At 47.2% G+C, this 25102-nt stretch overlaps 2 protein-coding genes across 3 annotated transcripts; both read left to right on the forward strand.

Annotated features, from left to right (window-relative positions):
• Positions 1 to 435: 435 nt before the first annotated feature.
• On the forward strand, positions 436 to 19919 carry prickle3 (prickle homolog 3). 2 transcript variants are annotated; one of them, XM_076042061.1, is made up of 11 exons: positions 436 to 631; positions 5488 to 5573; positions 13264 to 13447; positions 14125 to 14238; positions 14635 to 14772; positions 15017 to 15220; positions 15874 to 16060; positions 16390 to 16716; positions 16825 to 17073; positions 17602 to 18024; positions 18682 to 19919. In XM_076042061.1, exons 1-11 carry the CDS (start codon positions 590 to 592, stop codon positions 19155 to 19157), a joined length of 2430 nt encoding a protein of 809 aa, XP_075898176.1. In that variant the 5' UTR covers positions 436 to 589; the 3' UTR covers positions 19158 to 19919. The 2 variants fall into 2 exon arrangements, with proteins under 2 accessions (XP_075898176.1, XP_075898175.1); XM_076042060.1 differs by having other exon boundaries at positions 437 to 631; positions 5485 to 5573.
• A 691-nt stretch (positions 19920 to 20610) lies between these two features.
• Positions 20611 to 24980, forward strand: fam110a (family with sequence similarity 110 member A). The gene is made up of 3 exons (XM_076042163.1): positions 20611 to 20738; positions 22404 to 23137; positions 23821 to 24980. Exons 2-3 carry the CDS (start codon positions 22586 to 22588, stop codon positions 24583 to 24585), a joined length of 1317 nt encoding a protein of 438 aa, XP_075898278.1. The 5' UTR covers positions 20611 to 20738; positions 22404 to 22585; the 3' UTR covers positions 24586 to 24980.
• The last annotated feature ends 122 nt before the right edge of the window (positions 24981 to 25102 follow it).

Raw genomic sequence — 25102 nt, forward strand, 5'->3', positions numbered from 1 at the left:
TTTGAAAAGAAAAAAGAAAGGGACGAAAATAAACATGACACTAGTAAGGGAAGGAGGGAAAAGTTTATTTAAGTCACGATATCAAGCTACAAATTAGATTTTAAAATCAAATTGTGTAGCTGATTTTGGCGACTATCAGCAGGAAAAGTAAAGCTAACTAAAGTTAGCTATTCTCGAGCGCGAAGTCAAGTGAAGCATTTTTCCCCTTTGGACAAATAGTGAAATTCTAGCGTTAAGTAAAAGTGCGAGACAAGAGTTTCATCTATTAAAAATCGAACCTTTTTTTAAATAAATGTGTCTAATGATTTGTTTTACACTTTCTTACAGTACAAATGAGATGTCGGTCTTGTCGTCACTGTTTTAGTCTGAAAGCCGATCCGGAAGTGAAATTTTCATTCTCGTCCAAGCAGCGGGGCTTGTCGACCCAGCACAGAGCGGAAGGAGGAGTCAATGGCACACTGGGGGTAAATCATGTAGTTGAGCGCAGATAGTGTGTGACTTGTGGTATCTTGGCGGCCGCGGCTTTTCCTCTCGCCCGTTTACTGAACTCTCAGATGATTTTTTTGACGGTGGGAAAAATACAGACGTCATGTTCCTGCGCGGATCTAAGAAGCGACGTTCGAACCGCTCGGTAAGTATTTTATTTTTCTACGATTATTAGTATTCTTTTTTTTTTCCTGTTTTTTTCTGTTTTTGTCAATGACTTTCTCCACTCCGGGTGTTCTTAAAATAAACTTTCCAAGCCCCACACATATTACATACAATTCAAGACAATTGTTTCAAAGCACCGGTGTGTCTTCCACCAGAACCGGGGCCTCAAAGCGAACCTGTGGGCTGTTCGTGAAAACAGCTCATGCGGAACTTTTTTCCCTCCTCCCACCCTCACCTGTTTTTTGGGGGACGGGAATCAACGTCTTCGTAAACTCTCCCACTCTTTGGCCCACACACCAGTAACTTTGTTCCAAGCTTTGTATTCAGCTGTTTACCTACTAGACGTTCAAACTGCATTCTTTGTTTCTTGAGTCATTTCAGGCGCCTCAGGTAGTCAGGAGTGGTCTTGCTACGTCACAGATGTGTGTGTGTGTGTGTGTGTGTGTGTGTGTGTGTGTGTGTGTGTGTGTGTGTGTGTGTGTGTGTGTGTGTGTGTGTTTTTTTTCTTCTTCTTTTCTCTACCTGAGCCGGATGGGACGTGGGAGCTGTAACCCAAACACGTCTGAGTTCTTCTTAGCCTTTGAGAAGTTTTAGAACTGCACTTGGTCTGCTTTTAAACTGTGTTCTAGAGCATTTACAGGAGACACTGAGTCCAAAAGCATGATGTGTGTCGTATGACAACTAAGAAAATGACATAACATCATCATAATTGATGTATGGACACACGTTTAGCAGTTATCCACCACTAATCAAGCATCACACACAAGCAATAAACAACTTAAATTTGTGTCAAACATTTTGCTTTACAGCTGCTAAAAGTGTTGCCCGACAATTGATTATCAGAAGGGCGATTACCTATACAACTTTGCAATCTACGCACAAACATAGGAGATGAATATATTCAGTGTACAAAGGCAGCAAAGCCTGCTGACCTCTGACCTCCGGTGTTAATGTCTAACGCTGCTGTGCCTCATCGCTGAGGAGTGGAGCCCGGCAGAAATAACAATCCCTCGCTCCACTTCTCTTTATTTCTCCTGCCTCCTGAGAGACAAAACATTCACTTTCCTGCCCACCACTGCCAGTACGGAAGGAGTCTTTCCGCGCAACAATTCCATAGTCTCTCAGATTTTTCCAAGTTGGTTGTTTTTTTTTTAGCCGTCCGATATAAGGAAACGTTCAGGCCTTCTACCGTTTGTCCACGACTTGGTGACACTTGGTTACGGGACGCAAACGGAGACAACGCCATGCTAGCAAAACCCTTGGCACAGCTTTGTAAAAACAAAGGGAGCCGATGTGAATATTCCTGACGCCGGTGTGAACACGCGTGAGCCGATGGGAACTCACAAGCGTGTTATTTACTTTAACCACGCTTCGTTTGGAGGAGACTTCCCCTGCGCCGCTCCCATCACATCCTTCAGTCCGGAAGAAAAAAAAAAATCCTGTGCTGCAAAATTAATGCATTATCTTTTTAGGGGGGCGGGGGGGGGGGGGGGGGGTGAAAAAAAGGAAACACGCATGGACTGTCCAGGTTTGTGTGCAGCCTTGACATGTGGAACACTGATACCTTGATAAGGAAGCATTCAAGGGAACCTAAAACCTGAGTGGCAGTGGTGGCTAATGTTCAAGGCTCCCTCTCTGCTCTCACCTTAAGGTGGACTCTCTTCATTTGCTCAAGTGTTTTTCGCATTGCATGCTGCAGAAGCAGGTACATATGGAAACTCAGGAACTTGTATTCAACGCTGGGAAAACCCCTGTGGAAAATGTGTTGGCGCTTTTTATCGCCCGGTGGAAATGAAGCTGAGAGTAAAACGGTGAAAATCATTGTGGATGGTGTCACTTATCTATTACACTATGTGATGGCATTTACGCTGTATTTCTTGAGCATTTAAAAGGTAAAATGATATGTAAAGAGTTGTAATAATCAAATGTGATTTCTGTGTAATGTAACAAGTGGGATTTCAGTCTATTCACTTCAATGCCCCTCTGGTTCTCGGACACCCGAAATTAATATTTTTAAGTATTCGGCTTTGTTCAACCGACAAAACCCAAATAATAATTTCGCAACACAAATGGTTGAAAGCAAAGCAACACATTCTTATTATCCAGCGTGGAAGTCGCTAATGTCTGACATTACGTGACTGAGAAATGGAAGCAGCATCGGATTTGGCAGCTCGCAGCGAAATAGATCGCGGCGCAAAAACACTCTCTGCAGCACGTAAATTATAGTTTACCGAGGTACAGTAATCTGGAATAACTTGTTCATGCTCCCGAGAGCTTGATGCAGTTATGCAGGTAGCAGCATTACACTTATACCCAGTTTGTGTATTTGTGGTTTGTGGTGTCTGTGACATGAAAGTTGCACAAGGAGCCACTGATTTTTTTAGCAAGATAAGCCGACCAAAATTGTTAATCATAACCAAATCTTTGCACGTTATCATTATGAAGTCACGGGGAAATTTGATCTGACGAGAATGTGTGTGGTTGGAGCCTCTGTCCAATCTTGTAAAGGTGCGAGCACTTTGGAAAAACTGGATCAAAAACACAGCAGAGCACAAGCGCTCATGTACCGCCTGCCTCCGTTGCATTGCCAGTGAATTTACTTCTTTCAGAAGTATTTTCTTTTCATATTGGCACAAATTGTTCATCGTGCTTGCTTTATTTTTTTTTTTTAAACGAGTTGTTAAAAGCAAAACAACAGATTGAACTCTCTTTTTTTTTTTTTACGATTTGTAGAATTTAAAACCAACAACGACATTAAAACCTCACTCTGTGCTTCTTGTTGTGTCTCATATTAAGTTCACAGTCTTTATTCCCATTGCACTCTTATAATTGCAATATTATATTTGCCTGCAATGGAAACGCAGCTACTGTCAGCTGAGAATTTTTTAATTTATTTTTTTCAATTTGTCTCAATTACAGAAGGAGACTCTTTACTTGGGCTCTTTATACATTGAACTAATCTTCTTTGGCTGGGCAAAGAGATTAATCAGCTAAACATTACGGCTGTAAACATTTGGGACTTGAACAGTTTAATCAACTGTTTGTTGCCCCCGGGAGACCCTGAGTAGCTGCTCTGGAAGGAGCTTACGTGTTTTAAATGTCCAGTGTAAACAGTGGTTCTTATCACAGACAGTGGAGGTGCCGTGTGGAGTTGTGTGGTGTCAGAGAAAAGGAAAGTGGAGACAAAGGGGCTGCGTGGTGAGGGGAAGGGTGCAGCTCTCATCCTGAGCCTGCTTCCTTCCTCCCGTCCCTAAAATGAGCCCCTGATGTCTGTAATACACACACACACACACACACACACACACACACACACACACACACACACACACACACACACACACACACACAGAGTGGCAGCAATTGAATTAGAGGTAAAGTGAGAGTTGGCAGGTTCAGCCACTTCATTCTCCAGTCAGACTTTAGAAGTTGATCCGCACACTGTAGTCGACAAGACCGCCGATGCACTGCACGACTACACTGCACCACTGCGTGTACACGATGCATCAGGGTATTTTACCTTGTTAGCGGTTCTACACCAAAAGGACATTTTGTATGGGCTCATTTTCGCGGTTGTGTTTTTTAAAGAGTCCTGTTACATAAATTGCAGTGCGAGATTGCGAGATTAGGTCGATGCGGCAGTGAAAACCAAAAACTCATTTCTAATGTACAGTATGGCTCAAACGATCAGTGGTAAGCCTCCAGGTGCCGTTTGTTTTAGCGCAGTCACCAACATTTTCCCACAATGCTGCACTGCACTCCCATCCAGATCAGATGTTTCAGCAAGACGGCGTCCCATGCAACACATCCAGAGTACAAGAACTGATTTGTTGTTGTTAACAAAAGACATCAAGATTTTTCCCACTTGTTTGTGTGTCTGTGATGCAACCAAAGCTTTTGGAAATTCTCTGGCAAATATTCAATGGAATTTTTTTTTTGATTTAGTAAAATTTTAAAGGTGTCTAAGAAGAAGTTGGTCTTACATACATGCTTGTGCACAGCTAAATCCAGTCCAATTAAAGATTTGTTGCAATTAAAAAGTGCAGAGGAAAACAACAACAACAACAACAACAACGCAACCAGAAACAACTGTGTAAAAATCCCTGTGCATCCAATATGCAAAATCTGAGCTGTTTTCTGATGTTCTGACAGCTTCATGTGACGTCAGAGTGAAATCACAGATGCCCTATTGAAATAAGCAAAAGAACAAATGCTTATTATTAACATATTAAAACAGTTATTATTATTAATTTCAGAATTGCTGCTGTGCACCTTTTTTTTTTAATTTCCTTTGTTTAAAAATGGACGCCTTTGTTTTGCTCGCGTTTTAAAAAGACATTGAGCCACAGTCAGTCAGTGTGGGGCTCTGCTATAATATCAGTCCAGTCAGTCAGTCAGTCAGTGTGCGACTGTCTTGACTGACTGCTGCACTGCTGCCACTCAAAAGCTCTGCCAATTACAGATCAGCCACGTGTGCCTCTGATGGTTACAATGCAGCCTGGCTAATGGTTTATGTCAGATGGGATTTTCCTGAATCCTTTTGTAATCATGGTTGAATCTATAGATGCTCGTTGCCGCCCCCCACCCACCACAGGCTTTAAGAGGCTGAACCAAAGAGACGGTGAGTGATTCCCCACTGTGGCTCCAGCAGCAGCAGCAGTAGCAGCAGCACCTGCTTGTCACCATGATGACCATGATGTTTCTGTGGCCGTGTCTTTTGAAACTAGTGGGTGCTCAGTGCGGTCGCTTTTTATTTTCTTTTTCTTTGGTCCCACTCTTGTCTTTGTGCTGGCTGCGCTGTGAGAAACTGAAGCGACTGTGTGTTGTGTGTCCCAGCAGCAGCAGGAGGAAGAGGACCCGGACGTGGGGCAGCCGTGCATGCACTGTGGGGACCAGTGCCCCGGCTTCCGTCTCCACGGCTGGAGGTAGGAGCCGCGCGCCTCGCTGTTACCACCTCGGCAGGAAGTGTTTGTCTCAGCTTCCCTGTTTACCTTCGGAAGAGCCGTGCTTTCTCCCACAGCCTCTTGGACCGGCCCGGGCTTCCGTTTCACGTCGGCTACTCACGAGAAATCTTTTGCAATAATTGGCAGTTGGTACTCTTTTATTACTCTCTCCTTTCACTTTTCCCGTCCTTCTAGTGCTTTGCAGGTCGTTTGGGCTGTTAGGTGACTTGCTTGAAAGAGAAGGTTTTGCTGATGGCTGTGCTGCTACTGTCTTGATCTATCTATCTATCTATCTATCTATCTATCTATCTATCTATCTATCTATCTATCTATCTATCTATCTATCTATCTATCTATCTATCTATCTATCTATCTATCTATCTATCTATCTATCTATCTATCTATCTATCTATCTATCTATCCCCACCTGTGTGGAAACTACGGAACTGTTATTGCCGCCATCAGCTCTCGGAAAAACCAGCACCTGCAAACGCAGTTGGCGATTGTCGTCGCTCGCGGATGCAACTCAAGGCGACAAGATCTGCATCCGTCAAGTTGTTGTGTCTGCGTGCAGCTTGTGCGTAATTGTGTTTGAGCGCGTGTCCCAGTAAGAACAGCCACAGCACAACAGAGATCAGCTTAGCTGTGGTGTGTGCACTGCAGCCAGGGCTGATATACATTAGAGGTGGGTAAACATAACCCCGTCGGGGGTGGTGGGATGGTGGTGGAGTGGGGATGGGGGGGTCGATATCCCCAGAGTGGATAAGCCGCCCGATGACCCGATGGCGGTGAAGAATTAGAAACATAGGCTCGCTGCCATTAAGCCCTGACATCTGCATGGACGGGCATCTGCCTTTAGTTTGACTCCACTCTGGTTTGGGCGCTACAACAGGAGGCGGGATTAGTGAGACTCGCCCCACAGCCGACTGACCGACCGACCGACCGACCGACTGCACGGCCTCGCTCTGCCACTGCCGCATCCCTCGTCTATTGTGCTTAAACAAATGTGAAGCCATATGCTGGTGGCATTTAATGGTAGGAGGCCTCGTGGCGGCAGAGCGTTGCTACGCCCACCAATCACTCACAGGGCTCGAGACAAACCGTGTTCTTGTCTATTGAGTTAAGGGTCAATCTTAAAGGTCCAGTGTGGCAAATCTTCTGGGAAGCCCACCGGCTCACTAGGAGCAAGAGACCCCTGATTGCTCTCTGTATATTGTGATTGGCTCTACCAGTCTAAAGTTTGGACACATACTTATAAATAAATAATAATTAATAAATAAATAAATAAATAAATAGTTTTTCTTTACATTGTAGATTGTCACTCAAAGGCATCAAAACTATGAATGAACACATGGAATATGCATTCAACAAAAAAAGTGTGAAATAAGTCAAACCAGTTTTGTTCATTTCAGTTTCAGGTTTTTTTTTTGTGCTTTGCTGGTTTTGCTCCTTTTTGAGCCTCTTTTTCCCCCAGCTGGTTGGGCCTCTTAAGCTCGTCAATGAGATTAGGCCTCGCTGGTGTGATTGGAGTCCTCTTAACCACTTCATACCTCCGTGATTGTCTCCAGACGCTGAGGAGTCAGTATTTTCTTGGCCAGCTGTACAATCCAGACGACTTTTCCTTCTACCTCGTGTGCCGCATTTAGGAGTTGGTCGTCCGGTTCGCCAGATTCCCAGCCTACGGCCGACCACTTGTATTTCTCCATCCGCAGTTCCAGTTCTCGTCGGCTGCGGTGGCTCAGCGGCTATTGTAGAATCAAACAAAAGGTGCTCGCACACAAGCCAGAAGACTGTAACTGTATATTGAGCTCCCATGCTCCTCTGCTTCTCCATATAACTCAAGACAAAAGCCTTGGATTTAGGACGTAACCTTAAACATTTCCTCCGGCCGCACCGCAGTGAAAGTCACACCAGCGTGTGCGCTCGCGCTCGGCAGATTAACCTGCCGCTGGTGCGCCTGCCTTCAGCTGAGAGATCGATCAGAGCCTCCAGCGGAAGCTCACACATTAAAAGTCTCTCAGCAGGAAATGATTGAGTGAGGGAGATTGATGGGGGCCCACGCTTTCTTTACCCCGGAGACTTTGACTAATCGCATCTCTTTTATTTAACAATTAAGAGTCACATTGACTGAGAGTTGCGCAGGCCGAGCTGCGGCTGAGAGGGAAGTCATTCATCTCTGTCCTTCTCAGACCGGGTCCTGCTGAGGGGCCGGGTAGGTGGGTGGGGTGCGGGCTTGGTGGGGCAGATGGTCCTTCCGCCGCTCTCGCAGCAGCAGCAGCAGCAGCAGCAGGAGGAAATTGAGTTACTTGTGACCCGCAGGTCCACTAGCGACTTGAAACGTGTGCGGAGGCCCCGGCTCAGTTAGGCTGGGTGGCCGCGCAGCCATTACTCAGTGGATAATTGGTGGCGCTGGATGGGATGGCAGGTCTGGGCCCATCTGCTTCTATAACATCACATCTGATTGCTGGCTCGACTGCACGCGCAGCAGCATGTGGTTCATATAGAATATCCAAGCAGCAGCAGCAGCAGCAGCAGCAGCAGCAGCACATGGTGACAGCTGATACACCTTGACCTAAAGTCTCTGGAAGAAAAAACATTGACAGTGTTCAGGTAAATTCCACCTGAGCACTGCAGATAAGTTTTGTTGTGTAACAATCCAACATTTATTCAGTCAGTCTTTTATTTTTATTGCCTTATTTCTTTTAATTGATGTAATGTTCCATCCTTTTGCACTAAACAGTTGCTGCTGTAATTAAATTTCCCCACTGTGGGATTAGTAAAGGCTTTCTATTCTATTATATTCTATTCTATTATATTCTATTCTGCTCTATGTCTGTTCCACAAAACAAAATGCACGTAGTTTATCTCCTGCCTGATAAAAACAACCTGGTCCAATAATCAAGTGTGAACTTGTGACGTCGAGGTGCCGAGGGTCCGATCAGTGAGCACCTTGTTAGCTGGGGGTGGGGGGTGGGGGTGTGGGGAAGGGGAGAGGACTTTGCTTCCTGATGTGATTCCCAGCTGGGCTCAGTTTATCTTCAGAGGTGACGTGAACGAAGCGTTGACTCAGGAATCACATCATCCAATAGCTGTGATTTCTCTCTCTCTCTCTCGCTCTCTCTCTCTCTCTCTCTCTCTCTCTCCCTCTCTCTCTCTCTCTCTCTCTCTCTCTCTCTCCAAAGCCTTTTGTTTGAGTTTGTCATCATCACACGGGGGACGGGGGGAGGGGTGGGAAGTGGGGGACATGAAAAAGCGGTGAGCGAGCAGACAGCAGACAGCAGAGACGTAATCACATGGAGAGGTGGTGGCAGGCATGCAGGCGGCAGTCGCCTCGGATGGATGACCGGACTGGACGGGCCAGCGTCAGGAGGATCACCTGCAGTCGCTTGTCATGACTGGGCCAGGTACTGAAGACCCGGGATGAGAGGATGAGAGATGAGAGGATGCACGCAAACAGTCATTACGTTGGCATGTGGGACCAGACTGAAGGGCTTTTATGTGCGTCTGTGTGCAGCCGGTGATTTGTGTGTGTGTGTGTGTGTGTGTGTGTGTGTGTGTGTGTGTGTGTGTGTGTGTGTGTGTGTGTGTGTGTGTGTGTGTTCTGACACTGGACTTTTTGGAATTTCGGGTTTCAGAAATTTTTGTAAATTGAGATGACGTAATTTACTGGAAGCTTTTTGAAAAAGCTGGAGTGAGTTATTGAAATGAAAGGATTTTTTTTTTTTTTTTTTTTTTTAAAAGCCCTCAGCTGTTGGGAAGCTTACACATATTTATTGCAGCTTCATTTGCTGTTGTTTATTTGGGATTATTATGGTTTAAAAATATTTAGGCTGTAAATCTCTGTATTTGAAACTGCATTAGCAACAATAGCAGCACTGGCAGCCTAAATAAAAACCCACTTTGGTCCTGCAGTGCAGAGCAAATTAGTGGACAGATTGTTGATCTCAGTGCAAAGCAACATCTGCTGTGTGCTCTGCTTTCCCCACTGCTGCGTCCCTCTGTGTCAACCAGGCTATTTAAACACACACACATGCTTCATGAAGTTCATACAGCGTTCTTTGAATAATTTCCTCTGATTTTTTTCCCCCACTCTCTTCACTCAATTACTCAGTTTCCTCATCAATTAATAATTTGTTCTCACGTATATTACCTTAATTGTCCAGCTGGAGTTGTTTTTTTGTTTTTTGTTTTAATACAGTGTCAATAGTTTGGAAAAGTGTTTTCCTGGGATCCGATGTTTCACTGAAAGACATTTTCATACAATAGTTTAGTGATTCACTCTCCAAAGTTTGGCCGCTGTTTGTCAGAGCGCCAACACGGTGTCAAGAGCCGGACAACACTTTGCTTCATGAGATCCTGAAAGTCCAGCATCCAACCATCACTGCTTCCCTCTTTCTTTGTTTTGTTTCTGCTCACAAGTGTGAACCTGACCGGAGTTTCTCACAATGGACTTGTTGTGTTACATCAGAGTCTTCGTGACCAGGACGGCATGGGTTCTGCTCTCAGGCTCTGAAGTCAACTGATTTCACTGTCAAGAAGGAAAAGGGTTCAGAGGTGCTGCAATGCAGTGTGGCTGAGCCTGCAGTGTCTTTAGTTGTGTTGTGAAGTCCTGTACGAGATCTGATTTGCTGTGTGTTTTTTCTTGACTGCACTGTCAAGAATTGTGTGAATAATCAATCATGATTCCAGTTGATCTCCAGAAAATAGTTTTTTTTTTTTTTTGTATCCTCAACAGTAGAAGCCTTGCTTTGCCTCCGACACGTTTGGAAGAGGACATAAACTAAGCAGCCAATAGGTGTTCTGCAGAAGCCGCCATCTACCCGTGCCCTTTATGACGTCACAAAAGGGGTGGATTGACGGAACACCATATTTCTGCAGAAATTGTCAGAAAACTGGGGTGAGAAAAAAAAAGAGGGAACGAGATTGAGTTCATCGGCAGACTGGAAAATATTGTTAAAAAAATGATCGGTAAATTTTGCACAATACAGGACCTCATCGCTTTGATTTAAATTTACATCAAAAACCCAAATCATAATCTCTGAAAGCTCTCTTTCTAAGCTTACATGGCAGAGGGGTGTGGGGGGGGCGGGGGGGGGGGGTTGGTTTATTTTTAGAATTTTCAACTCGCGTTAAAACCCCAGATGCCCTCTGATTGGCCCCTCCTCATCTCAACACTTTGTTTATGATGAGATTTACGTGCCAAACACTTTGATTATTATTGGGCGCTAAGTGGGCGCCGGTGGGGGTGAGACTGGGTGAGAGTGGGTGAGATGTGATGTGTCCGCCATCTGCCTCATCAGGCCAGCACTCACTGCGCCCTGCTGCCCTATTACTGCACACAGGCATGTAACACACACACACACACACACACACACACACACACACACACACACACACACACACACACACACACACACACAGCTGGGGTTAGAGGCCTGCCAACATGGCTTAGTCCAAGCTGTTTACTACTCATTTGTTTCAGTCCTGCTTTGTGGCAGCTGACAAGGGGAGCATGTAGCCGCCTTTCTCCGACATGACTCATTATCATCAAAGTTATTCGTGTAGGAGCTGTCACGCTCGATCCAGTACAGCGTTTGTCAACTGGTGGGTCGCGACCCAAAAGAGCTGTTTTGGTTGGGTCGCGGCCTGGTGGGCAGATTCCCTTTGTTTAGAAAAGGCATTTTAATTTTAAATGATACACACTAGCGGTCAAAGGTTTGGACACCTTCTCATGTCATTTGTCTTTTTAATCTTTATAACTTTCTACAGTGCAGACACTGACTACATCAGTATATGAGCAAGATAAATGTCATTATGCAGCAAGGAAAAACTTGTTAAATGACTCTTGAATTTTGAAGAGTTTAAATATAAAACATGTTTGAGTTGTTTTGACACATAATTCCATGTGCATTCATACGTAGTTTTGATGCCTTCAGTGTGAACCTGCAATGTCGGCAGTCATGAGAATGACAGAAAAGACATTCAATTCATAGGGTGAGTCCAAACCTTTGACTGCTAGCGTATATTCATATATATGTCAATGTTGCATATTTACATCTTGTTGCTGTGGTGATCATGACTGGATGAAGGCTTTCCGAATCGTTGCACTGTTTTTCAATTTTTTTGTGGAATTCATTTGAGTGCTGTGTAATACATTTGGGTCGCTACTACAAAAGCAAAGAAATGTGGGTGCTGAGAGATTGTTGAGTGTGTGTGTGTGTGTGTGTGTGTGTGTGTGTGTGTGTGTGTGTGTGTGTGTGTGTGTGTGTGTGTGTGTGTGTGTGTGTGTGTGTGTGTGTGTGTGTGTGCGAGCGTGGTGCGGCAGCGGTGGAGTAAAGCAGCTTTGTGCCGTGTGAACTTGAGCCACAAGTGCCAGCTGGCAGCCCATTATGCAATGGTAACAGAGATGCACACACTCAGTCAGTGCGTGCCGAAAACGCAGCCACATTGTCGCATTGCTTGACACCCCACACCTCACTCTCACCCCCGCCCCTCCCCCGGGGTGCTTTAGTGTAGTTCCACACACTCACACAGGGGTACCACACACACACACACACACACACACACACACACACACACACCGGCGGGCTGAGGGTGGGGAGGGGTGAGAAGATGAGGAGTAGGGGGAGGAGGTGGAGGAGGAGGAGGAGGAGGAGGAGATGATTGCTCCCATCTTCAGCTCCCTCTCCTGGCTGCCGGGGGGACTGACAGCTGACAGCCAGGCTTCTGTCACTGACCTCGCGCGCCGTGTCTGGGACGTCCTGCCGTTGATTTAGCAAGATGTCAGGGCTTCATTTGGCTGGCTGGGTTTTAATTATCTAGCCCGCCACACACACACACACACACACACACACACACACACACACACACACACACACACACGCACACACAGCCACTGCGTATTGTGTTTATTTTTAACTTTGTGTTGCGAGGGGTCGAGTGGAGTCGAGCCTCAGTCGTGTGTCGGCTGGTTGGTTGGTTGGTTGGTCTGTGACTTCAGTCTCTGATTAGAAATGTCTTTAGAACCAATCACTCATAAACACTAGCACTAGTATGGACGCATACTTCTGATTGAATACAGAAGAAACAGGTGTGTGACTTGACTTGATCTCCATCCATCTGCTGCTGCTCCGGCCCCTCTGTCGCATTTCAGAACCCACTGCGGCCCAAACAGTTTGCCCTGGTCTAGAGTTTGTCTGTGGAGTTAAGCTAAGCTACACTAACCTCGGTTAGTTTCCTGAAATGAAATAATACTCAGCTTTAAAACAAACAGACAGACCGAAGGTGTGTAACTGAGCTCACCTGCTGCGCAGACAGACAGACAGACAGACAGACGGATCAGATCAAGGCTTAATATCTCTTTGAAAGATTCATTTTTTTTCAAGTTTTGATTTGCCGAGATCTGCTTCACTCTTGCTGCTAGATCGTCTCTCTCTCAACTCTATTTTCTACAACTCTGCAATAGAAGCGATAGAAGCCCTGCGCGCTTTGCATCCTAACATAGAAGGCAACAAGCAGAACCCCCTCTGGCGGTGCCCCCCCCCAGTATTTAATAAAATAATAAAAGATAAATAAATTAAAAAACATTATTATTTAACCCTTGACCCTCTGCCTTGTGAATGCGTTCAGTCGGCACAGATGCCGTAGCCCAACGTTGTCTTTGTCTCCGCAGGAAGATCTGCGTGCACTGCAAGTGTGTGCGAGAGGAGCACGCCGTGCGCTCCGTGCCGGGACAGTTGGAAAAGATGATGACCAAGCTGGTTTCAGACTTCCAGAGGCACTCCATCTCCGACGACGACTCGGGCTGCGCCTCGGAGGAGTACTCATGGGTGCCACCGGGGCTCAAGCCTGAGCAGGTACCAGCCGGGGACGCAGCAGCAGCAGCCGCACAAAACCACACCGTACTCATGCGTCATCACCACAGGTGGCAAAAATGTATCCAGATTCTGGACTGGGTGAAAGTACAGATTCAACTCCTTTACTTCAGTAAAAGTGAGAAGGTAGAGGTTTTGAGATGCACTTCAGTAAAAAGTAAATGAATGAAGCAAGCGATACGTTTGTTGATCGTTTTGCATAAATTCAAAAGATGTGACAGTGTAATCTGTGCTGAGCTGATTTGAGGTGAAGACAGGTCAGATCTCGCAGGAGCATCTGCATCATTTTCAACAGCTTTGGCCCTCACAGTGCCCTTTTTTTTTTTTTTTTTTAACAACAGCACAAGCAAACTGTAATCAGTCATATTTTTCTCTGCACCGAACCTTTGGGTGAACCCAAAGCCGAGGTACTCTAAAATAATCTCCCTCTAAAATATGAACGACACAACAGCAGAGTTCCAAGTGCAAATATTTGTGTACAAGGGAGGAAGCAAATTATTATTAAAAAAAAAAAAAAAGATGTCAGAGAAAGAAAACTACAGAAAATCTATTTAAATACAGTAACAGAGTATTTGTACTCCGTTTCTTCCCACATTTGCCACAAAAACCAAAGTGACAGTGACAGCGACTGTATTAACGTCATGCCTGTGTCCACACAGGTGTACCAGTACTTCAGCTGCCTGCCAGAGGACCGAGTGCCTTATGTGAACAGCCTTGGGGAGAGATACAGGATCAAGCAGCTGCTGCACCAGCTTCCCGCCCACGACAGCGAGGTACTGAGTCAGTCTCTCCAGAATAGGCCATGAATGCCTCTGACCACGTGTCAGGATGGACAACAGAAGCAACCAAAGACCGAGGCTGCATTTGACCTGCTGATAAAACTGCTTTGCAGGATCCGTGCTGGGCTTTGTCGCTGCATCGTTGTGCTTTTCTTCCTCTGAACGCTTTATTTGCCTTGTTTCTTTCAAAAGGTCCTCGGTGGTCTGTCTATATTCTGAAACATGTCCACATTGGAGCTTTTCTAAATCTGCCATTGCAAGACAAAGAACTTACCAAGATCCTGCGAACGATCTTTATAGCGAGAAAATGTGATATATATTTTTTCAGACACTTGTAAAACCCACAACAGCCCACGTCATCATTATATTACACACGTTTGTGTCTTGCAGCCGCAGTACTGCAACTCTCTGGATGAGCAGGAGAAGAAGGAGCTGCGGCTGTTCAGCCAACAGAGGAAAAGGGAGAACCTGGGCCGAGGCGTCGTCAGACTCTTTCCTGTCACTATGACAGGAGCCATCTGCCAGCAGGTAAAGGTGCTCTCTTCATTGAAAGCTGAAGATCATCGCGTGCATTCCCACTACCTGGCAAGATAGACTAATATAAAATAAAAAAAGAAGCACTTTTTAAAAGCCTGGAGCAGCTTCAGGTGCAAGTGATCACAGGTGTAGTGTGACCTGATTGTAGGGCTATGAGAGGAAACTGCACTGCAACCTGTGGCAGATTTAATTTGTTAAAAGAGATGCTATTTAACCCCCCCCCCCCCGCCCTCAGTGCGGCAGACAGATCTGCGGTGGAGACATCGCTGTGTTTGCCAGCCGGGCGGGTCACGGCAGCTGCTGGCACCCTCAGTGTTTCCAGTGCGTTTCCTGCCGAGAGCTGCTGGTCGACCTGATCTACTTCTACCAGGACGGGCAGATCTACTGCGGCAGACATCACGCTGAGCGGCTGAAGCCCCGCTGCCAGGCCTGCGACGAGGTGACGCCACTCACAATCTCACCTCATCTCCTCTTCATCCAAGTCATCATCAGCAGTCAGCTGATTAAACGTCCAGTGTGCAGTATTTGGAGGTGTTGAAGAAGAAACAGCGACATCAGGTGGTTACGTTTTATATTGCGGCGCTCACTCTCCCCCCCTCCCCCTCCTGAGCTTGCCAGTGAACTACGGTGGCCTGCACACACAAACCTGGATACCTCGTCCACCATGTATTTATGTGCAGCATATTAAGCTTTTAACAATGTAAAAATCGTAAAAAATCGTAAATCAGGTGAAATATTGCACACTGGACCTTTAAGCCGTGCACATCGACACACTGACTGAGACATAATGAACTTTGTTTCGAGCTCCCCGGTGCAAAGAGGAAGGAATTGAAGTGTATATTTGAAAAGATTAGTAGCAGTGCTCTACTGGATCTGGCACAACTGACCTATCACAGGTCCTGAGAGCCAGAGGAGGGGAAAGGCTAAAGCGTTAGCAGCACACTGATAGCATCTGCTTCTTATTTGACCGAATCTCATTGACCCAAATCCCTGGTACTCTGCGCACTGCAGCCACCACTTTGTCTTAACTTTTTGCACCCACAAGGACGTGGCTGACCCGCTCTTCTCCTCCTGATGTTTCCTCAATCCCAGATTATTCTGGCGGACGAATGCACGGAGGCAGAGGGACGATACTGGCACATGAAGCACTTCTGTTGTTTCGAGTGTGAGGCTGCGCTGGGTGGCCAGCGCTACATCATGAGGGAGAGCCGACCGTACTGCTGCGCCTGCTACGAGTCGCTGTACGCCGAGTACTGCGACACCTGTGGAGAACATATAGGTAGCATCTTTTTCAAATTCAATTCAATTCAATCCAGTTATGCTTTATTGATCTCTTGGAACACGACACCACAGAAAAGGTATGAAGTATAAAACAGAAGATTAAAAATTAAAAAAAAAAAAAATATATATATATATATATATATATATATATATATATATATATATATATATATATATATATTTATTTTTATTTTTTAATTACAATAATGGGCAAAATACAATAAAAGGTACACACACCAGGCAGACAGCTGTATGGTTGAGCACACAAAGAGCCTCTTTCTGGTGATGTCATGTACGTTCTTCCAATCCTGCATGACTTTGGCTCAGGTATTGACCAGGGCCAGATGACCTATGAGGGACAGCACTGGCACGCGGTGGAGGCGTGTTTCTGTTGCGACCGCTGCCGGCTCCCCCTGCTGGGCCGGCCCTTCCTCCCTCGCGGGGGTCTCATCTTCTGCTCGCGGGCCTGCTCGCTCGGGGACGATCCCAACAACTCGGACTCCTGTGACTCAGCACTGCAGAGCCAACCGCCCCAGCACCGACGCCACTGCGCCACCGAGAAACGCCAGCAGTCACAGTGTGGTTCTCCCCTGCAGCCACTAGAGGGTGTAGTAGCTCCTGCAACTGCGAAGGACTCCCCAGTGAAAAATAGAGGTATGGATGATGTGCAGTGTTAATCATTATTCGCGTATATGATACTTTAGAAAAATATATATTTTTGGATGAATATATAAAATGAAAATAAAAAGATTCCATTGTCAGGTGTTCACTGTACTGCTCCAGTTCAAAACGGATTTCCTGCAGCCACTGGTCACCCTCACCCCAGAGGGTCCTACTCACCTCTACCTCACATTCACCTGGGAAATGGCTTGGGCCCGTCGTGGCCGAGCGACCTCCCGCACTACAGTTTGCTCCCAGAGGACTTCAGTGTCAAGGCTCCCGCTGGTGGTGTCAGTTCCAGAGGAACCTCTACTGCCGGGGACTGGATGGATCCAGCGGATGAAGTTCCAGGTAGGCGTAAACTGGGAAAAAAAGAACAGGCTTCTGTGCTCGGAACATTGTTCTTTCTGCTCCTGATCTGGATAATTCTCCCCTTTGTCCGTCTAGTTTGCTGTAAGCATTGCTCTTGTGAATGGAAGCATCGTAGCAGAGAATTAAAATATTTAGCAGGCTGGATAATTCTGGTTGTTTAATTTGAAAGCCTTTAACCGTTTTGTCTTTTAAGATATCCCTGCAGTGCAACATTTTGTACCTGCTGATTGTCTGGTTTCATGTCTCCTCCAACTCTGCTCCTCCAGTCAGGCTGCTTTAAACCCTCAGCGAGTGCTGAGATGAAGGCCTGTTATTAATAGATTCAGAGCTTCCTGCTGAGGGAGTGAGAACAGGAACTTTGCCAGTTTTTTGGGGGGGGTTTTGTCGCTTTTCCTTTTTCACCATAAAAGAAAAATTAATGCTTGGACAGCTTGAATGTTAAAAATACACAAAGAAATGACAAAACTTAATAATTGATGTCCACTTTTCCTTTGTCCCTCTCCACAGTGTTCCCCCCCGAGCAGAGCTCACCCACCGACCACCTTCCTTCGCCCGACACGCTGCTCGGTAATCCGTCCAGCCTCCCGCCTCCCCTGCCCGTGAAATCTCGGGAGTTGGCGCAGCAGGAGTTGCCCCCGCTGGACCTCCCCCACCCAGAGGAGCCCTCCCCCGAAGCTCCGCCCCCTCTGGCTCGCAGCTGCACGGCACGGGTCAGCTTCAGAGAGCCAATCAGCAGCAGCTACTCTGTTGACGAGGACGAGGATGAAGACGAGGACGAGAGCGCGGCGCCGTTTCAGGAGGGTGAGGAAAAGCAGCCGGATGACGACGACCAGGCGGAGGAGGAAGAAGAGGAGGAAGAGGAGGAGGAGGGAGGGTTTGGAAGGAGGCTCCGCCTTCAGAAGGGCGTCCCGCCACAGATGGATCTGCTGGGTGAGAAGAAGCCTTAAGGCGCTGAATAGTTAAAGTTCAAGTGTGTAGTATTTGGAGATTCTGAGAAGAGACAGCGACATCAAGTGGTTGCATTTTAGATTGCAGCGCTCACCCTCCCCCTCCTGAGTTTGCCGGTGAACTACGGTGGCCTGCACACACAAACCCGGGATGCCTCATCCACCACCTTCTTGTTGGTTTATTTGGAGCCTCAACCTAAATACAACAACACACACAGACTGGATTGTCCACACCAGGCTTCCTTAGAAATATGGTGGTGTAAGATGGCAGCTAACTGGGAGCGAGACCCTTGTTCTATGTGTTTTCTTATATATACTGTAAATAAGAACTGTGCTATTGGTAGGAAAACCAAATGACTTTTATTGTGCTGTGAGTGCTTTAATTAGTATATTAATGGGCAGCATATTAAGCTTTTACCAATGTAAAATCCTAAATCGAGCCAAATATTACACAGTTGACCTTTAGTGAAAGTGATGACATTAATTCCAGGGATTCGTGCTGTCGTCGTCTTGTCCACTCCAAACTCTTGCTTTCACTGCAGCAGAAAGTGAAAGCGGGACACGAGCAGGTCGTGCACAGTGGGAGTGCCTGGTTTTTTGCCTGTTTATTTTGTTGACCTGTTCTCTCCTCCCCAACCAGACGGATCCTCCTACCAGCAGCGCGGCCCGCGGCGAGGCTGGAGCCGATCGCGCCCCCCGCCCGACTCCGCTCACCATCCCAACACCAAGCGACACTCCCGGAGCTCCAGGCGGGACCGGCCTCGGCTGGACACCCTGGAGTGGAGGGCCGAGCGGGGCCGGGAGCCGCAGCCAGCGCCTGGGGGCGACCCGGTCCTGGCCCTCATGACCGGCCGCCACAAACACCAAGACTCCTGCTCCACCTGCTCCTCGTCCTCCGACTCGGAGGAGGAGGGCTTCTTTCTGGGGCAGCCCATACCGCTGCCGCCGCAGCTCCGCAGGGCGGGGGAGGGGGAGGAGGCGGAGCAGCAGCAGCAGCAGCAGCAGCAGCAGCAGCACAGGGAGGTGCAGAGAGACTGGGGCCTGAGAGGCAGCATGAGGAAGAGAGCGCAGAGCCTGGGTGCAAAGGACAAAGATAAAAACTGTGCTATATCTTAGCACGGAGAGCGCGGAGGGGGGGGGCAGCACGTGGTTTCTGTTGATCGAGGTGCATTTGAAGAACAAACGCCTTCTGTTGACTTTAACACACACCTTAGCCATACATACACTTCCAGTCAAAGGTCTGGACACACACGTCTGCTTTAATGCTTTTTCTTTCATTTTCATGACTGTTGACATTGTAGACTTTCACTCAAGGCATCAAAACTATGAATGAACACGCATGGAATATGCATTAAATAAAAAAAGTGTGAAATTACTCAAACAGGTTTTATATTTTAGATGATCTAGAATAGCCACCCTTCATATTAAATATATATATAACTTAACATATTTAGGTTTTTAACATGTTTTTCTTTTGCCACATGAATCCACATATCTTGCTCATAGTTTTGATGTCTTCAGTTTGCATCTACAGTGTAGAAAGTAGTCAAGATAAAGAAGGAACAGCTGTGTCCAAATCTGTGACTGGTGGTGTGTATAATATACATATTGAGACAGAAATTCCTAGCGGTGCATTGATGGTCAATAAAACAATAAATATCTCGTTTTAAAACTGTGCTTTCTGTGTTGATATGTAAGTTATGTGACCATCACAGTCCAAAACACTAATTGCCAAATATTGGGGTATTTAGAGTGACAGCTCAGATCAATCTGGGAGTTTTGTGTTTTTTGAAAAGAAAAAGGTTTTTTTTTTGGTTTGTTTTTGTTTTTTGAGGTTAAAAGGGGCAGTTAACCCCCGGTCCATATTTATCCATAATTGATGATGTCATGGTTTTTTTCACTCAGAAGATTGGCTTGTCATATTTGCAGTCAGCAGAGAAAGCCATCAGTGTTCCACTTCAAAGAGTCCGAACCTTAAATCCACATTTATTAGGAGAAATGTCAGAGAATTGCTGAGGTTCTGGGACTGTAGGCTTGGTTTTTCTGGTTGAATTTTTTTTTTCAACTTTCTTGTAATTTTATATTCCAGCATGACACATGACGTATATATTTTCTCTACAACAATCTCAATGAATACGGCTGAACTGCCCCCCTTTTGCCATTCCACTTTTGTTCGTGCTTGTAAACAATTGTGTCTCATCAAGAAAAGATTTCAACCTCAAGCTCTTTTATTTTTCTATGTGTGGTGTAGCTCACGGCTTCTCCTGGTTTCTGTTTCGAGTGACAGGATTTCTACAGGTGTCTTTGTGAGACATTTTCATGCCAATATTAAATATGGAGGAAGAAAAAAATATTTCTGTGTATGTTTGTCTGACTTTATGGCAGGTGGTTGACCTTTGGACGGCGGGAAGTGTGTCGGGAATCATTTATGGTCTTTACTGACAAAGCAGAGGGTGGGAGTGGGGGGCTTGGGGGGGGGGGTGTTAGGTCACGTGACTGCAGAAATCAGCTGAAGTCCTTGTCGAAGAATGGCTGGAACCAATCAGAGTGTGCGAGGGTGGGGGAGGGGCGGGTTGTCAAACAGGTTCATCTTGAAGCCGCCTGAAGCTCAAGTTAATCTGCCCCACAGAACAGCGCCGTGCGCCCTGGAACCAGGAGCCTTGGAGCAGCTGTCCAGACCAGAGGGGACTAAGAAAGGTGAGTTAATGACAGAAATGTACAAAGTTTCCCGTGAGGAACCTGTTCACACCTTGGCACAGCCACTGAGCTTGTCGCAGCACGAGCGGAACGCTGCTTGAAGTGCTTTGTGTTTCTGTTTCCTTGTTTACCTGCCGCGGCTCCACTTTACCTCTCTTGCCTTGCGTCGCTCTTGTTTGTCACTTCCAACAGAACGTGTTGGCACTGGACTCAGAGGCGACACAATTAGTACCTCTATTTCTGTTTGTCAGACCCTCCTCTTGACATTCCTTTTTGCTTGGTAATAACAGCGGCCTTGCGCAGTAATGACACGCTTGATTGTGGCGGCGGCCCTGTGTAGTAGTCGCAGCAGCAGCGAGGAGGGAGCTCTTTGTTGTTGTAAACCGGGAAGATGTGTTGACTGTGAGGCAGGTATGGGCAGCAAGCAGTCTGGCCTGGCTCAGAGTGGAATGGCAAATATGTGGAGAATGTGACTGGCAGGTGGAGATCGACCCAGGCGGCATATTTCAAACACGCACTATCTGAAGAACACACAGAAAGAAGCTTCACGCAGCACTTTGAGGGTTTTTTTGTTGTTGTTTTTTTAAATTCTGGTAAAGGTGGTTGTTGGTGCTCGGTGAGGATTGGCTGCCTGCTGGTAAAGTGAAAGAGATACTTCTGTGTTCTGTATTTCCTCAAACCTTCCTCGGGCTCAGGCTCAGTGTGGGGGAGCAGCAACCTGCTGGCTTGGAGCTGCAGGAGCCACAGAGACATTGTTCCTGTTGCTGTTGTTGATGTGTGCTCTGTTCTGAATGGCCCCAAGACAACTGCATGTTGACGGACGGACGGACACACACACACACACACACACACACACACACACACACACACACACGCACCCCCACACACACACTACAGCCAGGCTTTTTTTGTGAGCCTAAGATATGTGAAAAGGAAATGTCAGTTTGATTGTGTATCATTCCTCACACCAGAGGACTGTGGGTGGTTGTTTGAACCCAGTGATGCATGCAGACATTGAAGATAGCAAAAAGAAAATCTTCAAGAGAGCTGATTGGCCGCAGAATAAAAGATAGGGGGGTGGGGGAGTAGGGGGGGTCGGGGGGGGGGGGGGTTAGTGGGTGTTCAGGTGAGGGTTGTTTGAAGAGTCGACTGTCCATTGCATGGATGTATTATAAGAACTGGAGACCAGACTACCAATATGGCGGCGCACCCATTCTTCCCAGTGGCTGCTCGAGGTACTGCAGCAAAAAAAAAAAAAAAAAAAATCCCCTTGGACCAAAAAGTATTTTCCTTATAGATCACAATACAAAAATGCACGCCTTTAAAACGGCTGACAGGGCGACTGCGACCTAGAACGCGGTTCATATAATTTTTTTTTCTATTGTAGATTCAGTTATGATCTTTTAGTCCTTTAAAAATTGATAAAGGCGTGACGTCACCACGTCGTACGTGCTGCTGTGTCTCAGCTCGTTCTGATTGGCTGCATCCTGACGTGTCTGTAAGTGACCTTCTCCAGGATCGTTCTGATTGGCCAAGTAGATCATGTGAGTTACATGCATGCTCTGCGCTGGGTGAGCAACTTCACTGCAGTGAATGGAGCCATCTTGGAGCCTGGGGGTGTGGTTCAGAACAAGTGCTTACTTCTCCTCTTCATTTGTGTTTCAGGCTCAGCTGAGATGTCGAGGTTCCACCTTCTGCAAAACAACATGGGGTTCATGTTCTGCAGGGACACCAACACCGGATGACTGCTTTCGTTTTCTCTTGGCACATATTTTTTGCGAGGGTTGAGGGAGTGAACTTTAAAACAGACACCACAGAAGGAGGACCAGTACGACCAGTTTGATAGAATGCCTTCGGAGGCTCTCCAGCGGCCTGCCAGGCAGCCGGTCCGAGTGGCCATCAGCACCACGCCGCCCCGCTTGAGACCCAAAGGGCCACTGGGTCCGGACTTCCCCCGGCAGCTGCAGGCGGCAGCGGGGAGGCCCAAGCAGAGTGCGGTGGAGCGGCTGGAGGCGGACAAGGCCAAATATGTCAAGAGTCAGGTGGCGCTCTCCAAACAGCTGCCCGCCAGGGTCCCCGACGCCCGCAAGCCGCCGCCACCGCAGTTCAACCCTAACGCGGCGCTGCGGCCCACCAGGAAGTCGCCGGCCCCGCTGAAAGCCAGGAGGGTGGAGCTCAACCTGCTCAACAACCTGGCCAATCTGATCAGCGACGTCAACGACGACCCCCAGCAGCCGAGTGCAGCCGCAGAGTCCCAGGAAGAGGCTGCAAAAGCCGGCGGCGCTCCAGCAGGGGAGCAGCAGCAGCAGCAGCAGCAGCAGCAGCAGCAGCAGGAGAAGAAGGAGAAGCCGCGTCCACCACCGCCGCCTCCACGTCCCAACTGGTCCAGTCTGGCTAAGGTAAACCTCCACCCAGTCCCTCAGAACCTCAGGCAGCCTCCTCCTCCAAGACTCTCCACCAGGGGGAGCAGCTTTCAGCTCAGCCGCACCACGCCTGTGCAATAGTCTCACCGCCCAGCAGAGGGCTCAACACAATCTGGACCAGGGGTCACCACCAGGTTGCCCCCAAGGACCACATGAGTCGCCCCCTGCAGGCCTGTTTGGAGAAATAGCATTTTCGATGTGTCTAAAATTCAATTTGATCCAGCCTTGTTAAGTCATGCTCCAAAATGACTGAGAACTCATTAACCTGATCAGTGTATTCACATAGATCAGTATCCTTAATAATAAAATATATTACATATACTGTAACTCAGAAAGTGTGTTATTTAGGAGGGTGTCGCAAACTGGTTGCCCCTCATATGACTCCAGACCCATGAAGTAGCGACTGAAAGGTTCTAAAATGTTGCTGACCCCTGAGCTGGACTCTTTTATAACAGACCTGAAAACCTTCTTGTTTAGAAAATGCTTTGGAGTATTAGAGAGCGATGAGAGGAGAGAACGCTGCCGTTGCTTTGTTTGCCAAGTTCTGAGCAAGTTTTAATTGTGTTTCTTCACACTGTTTTTTCCTTTATTTTGTTCTTATCTGTAGCACTTTGAGATTTCCAAAGGAAATAAAATGAATTTCTATTATCATTATGAAGGTGAGGTTGAAAGCGTCGGGACCGGCCCGGGAGGATTCGCCCCCCGCCTCTCCGGTGTCTCCGACCGCCAGGACGGTGCGCAGAGTGGACGTGATGCCGGCGGCCGGGACCCCCCGCAGGGGGCCGGTGACCATCCGGCAGCCCCTGCACCCCGTCTGGCTGCAGCAGCCGCACTTCCCGCTGCGCCAGGCCGCCTCGCGCTTCCACCAGCAGCACCCCAGCAAGACAGCGGGGGCGCCACCCCTGAAACCCGTTGCAGCCCCACGGAAACCTGCAGTTTCTGTTGGGGCGGAGACCCCCACTGCCCCCGCCGCCCCTCCCCCTCCTGCTCCTGCTGCTCCGCTGCCTCTCTTCCCCCCTCCGTCCCCGGCCAGGACCCGCCTGTCCTCCTCCAGCACCAGGAAACGGCCCTCGTTGACCAGGTCCAAGTCGGACATGAGCGACCGGTGCTCCCGGGTCGGGACGGAGCTGGAGCGCTTCTTCAACCTGTGCGGCCTGGACCCCACTGACCTGCAGGAGTGGGCCGGCTCGTGTTCCGACATCGTGTCCATGGCTCGCTTCCGCAGTGTGAGCGCCCCGGGTTCGGAGTGCGCTGGCTCTGACAGAGAGGGGGAGGAAGAGGAGGAGGAGGAGGAGGCGGTGGGCAACCCGACTGGTCGAGTCCCCTACGGCCTCTCGGTGATCGAGAGAAATGCAAGAGTGATCAAATGGCTGTACGGACTCCGCAATGCCAAGGACAGTGCAAATAAAAGCACAGACTTATAGGACGGTGGTAAAAGGCTTCAAAACAACAACAACAACAACAACAAAGACTTTAAATATGACAACACCGCAATTGCACAGAATGGAAGTGTATTTTTATGTGATGAGCACAACTGAATTTTTAAACAGTGAACTTTCATTTGCAGATCTTGTTTTTCATCAGAAGCCATTGCTTCTTTGTCATATTGTTGGCTCAGTGGTGTTGCCTGAAAATGGATGGGATTAAAGAGGTCATTCAGGTGTCCTGAACCTGAACATAAATGATTTGATTGAATGGTTTTTCCTTCTTAACTTAAACTAAACTAAAACTATCCAAGGATTTGTATTGTCAAACAAAGTTTTGTCTAAAAATATTTTTTAATGGCTATTTACATACTTTTTTTTTTCAATATTTCAAATGTGTCATTTTTTTGTTAATATTTACAATTGTTTAAGTGCATTCTTCAATATTTGATAAAAAACAATTTTCTAAAATAAACATGCTTTTCCAAACTACATTAAATCTCAAAATGACATTTTC

This window comes from Nelusetta ayraudi, unplaced genomic scaffold, assembly GCF_046127955.1.
Source record: "Nelusetta ayraudi isolate G7.1 ecotype Tasmania unplaced genomic scaffold, CSIRO-AGI_Nayr_v1 ptg000070l, whole genome shotgun sequence".
Taxonomy (NCBI): domain Eukaryota; kingdom Metazoa; phylum Chordata; class Actinopteri; order Tetraodontiformes; family Monacanthidae; genus Nelusetta; species Nelusetta ayraudi.

Bases quoted from the DNA above. Each gene is read 5' to 3' on its own strand.
- fam110a (XM_076042163.1), top strand. From the start codon at position 22,586: ATGCCTTCGGAGGCTCTCCAGCGGCCTGCCAGGCAGCCGGTCCGAGTG. The intron at 23,138-23,820 runs GTAAACCTCCAC...ATCATTATGAAG, and splicing joins ACTGGTCCAGTCTGGCTAAG to GTGAGGTTGAAAGCGTCGGG.
- prickle3 (XM_076042060.1), top strand. From the start codon at position 590: ATGTTCCTGCGCGGATCTAAGAAGCGACGTTCGAACCGCTCG. The intron at 632-5,484 runs GTAAGTATTTTA...TGTGTGTCCCAG, and splicing joins AGCGACGTTCGAACCGCTCG to CAGCAGCAGGAGGAAGAGGA. The intron at 18,025-18,681 runs GTGAGAAGAAGC...CTCCCCAACCAG, and splicing joins GCCACAGATGGATCTGCTGG to ACGGATCCTCCTACCAGCAG.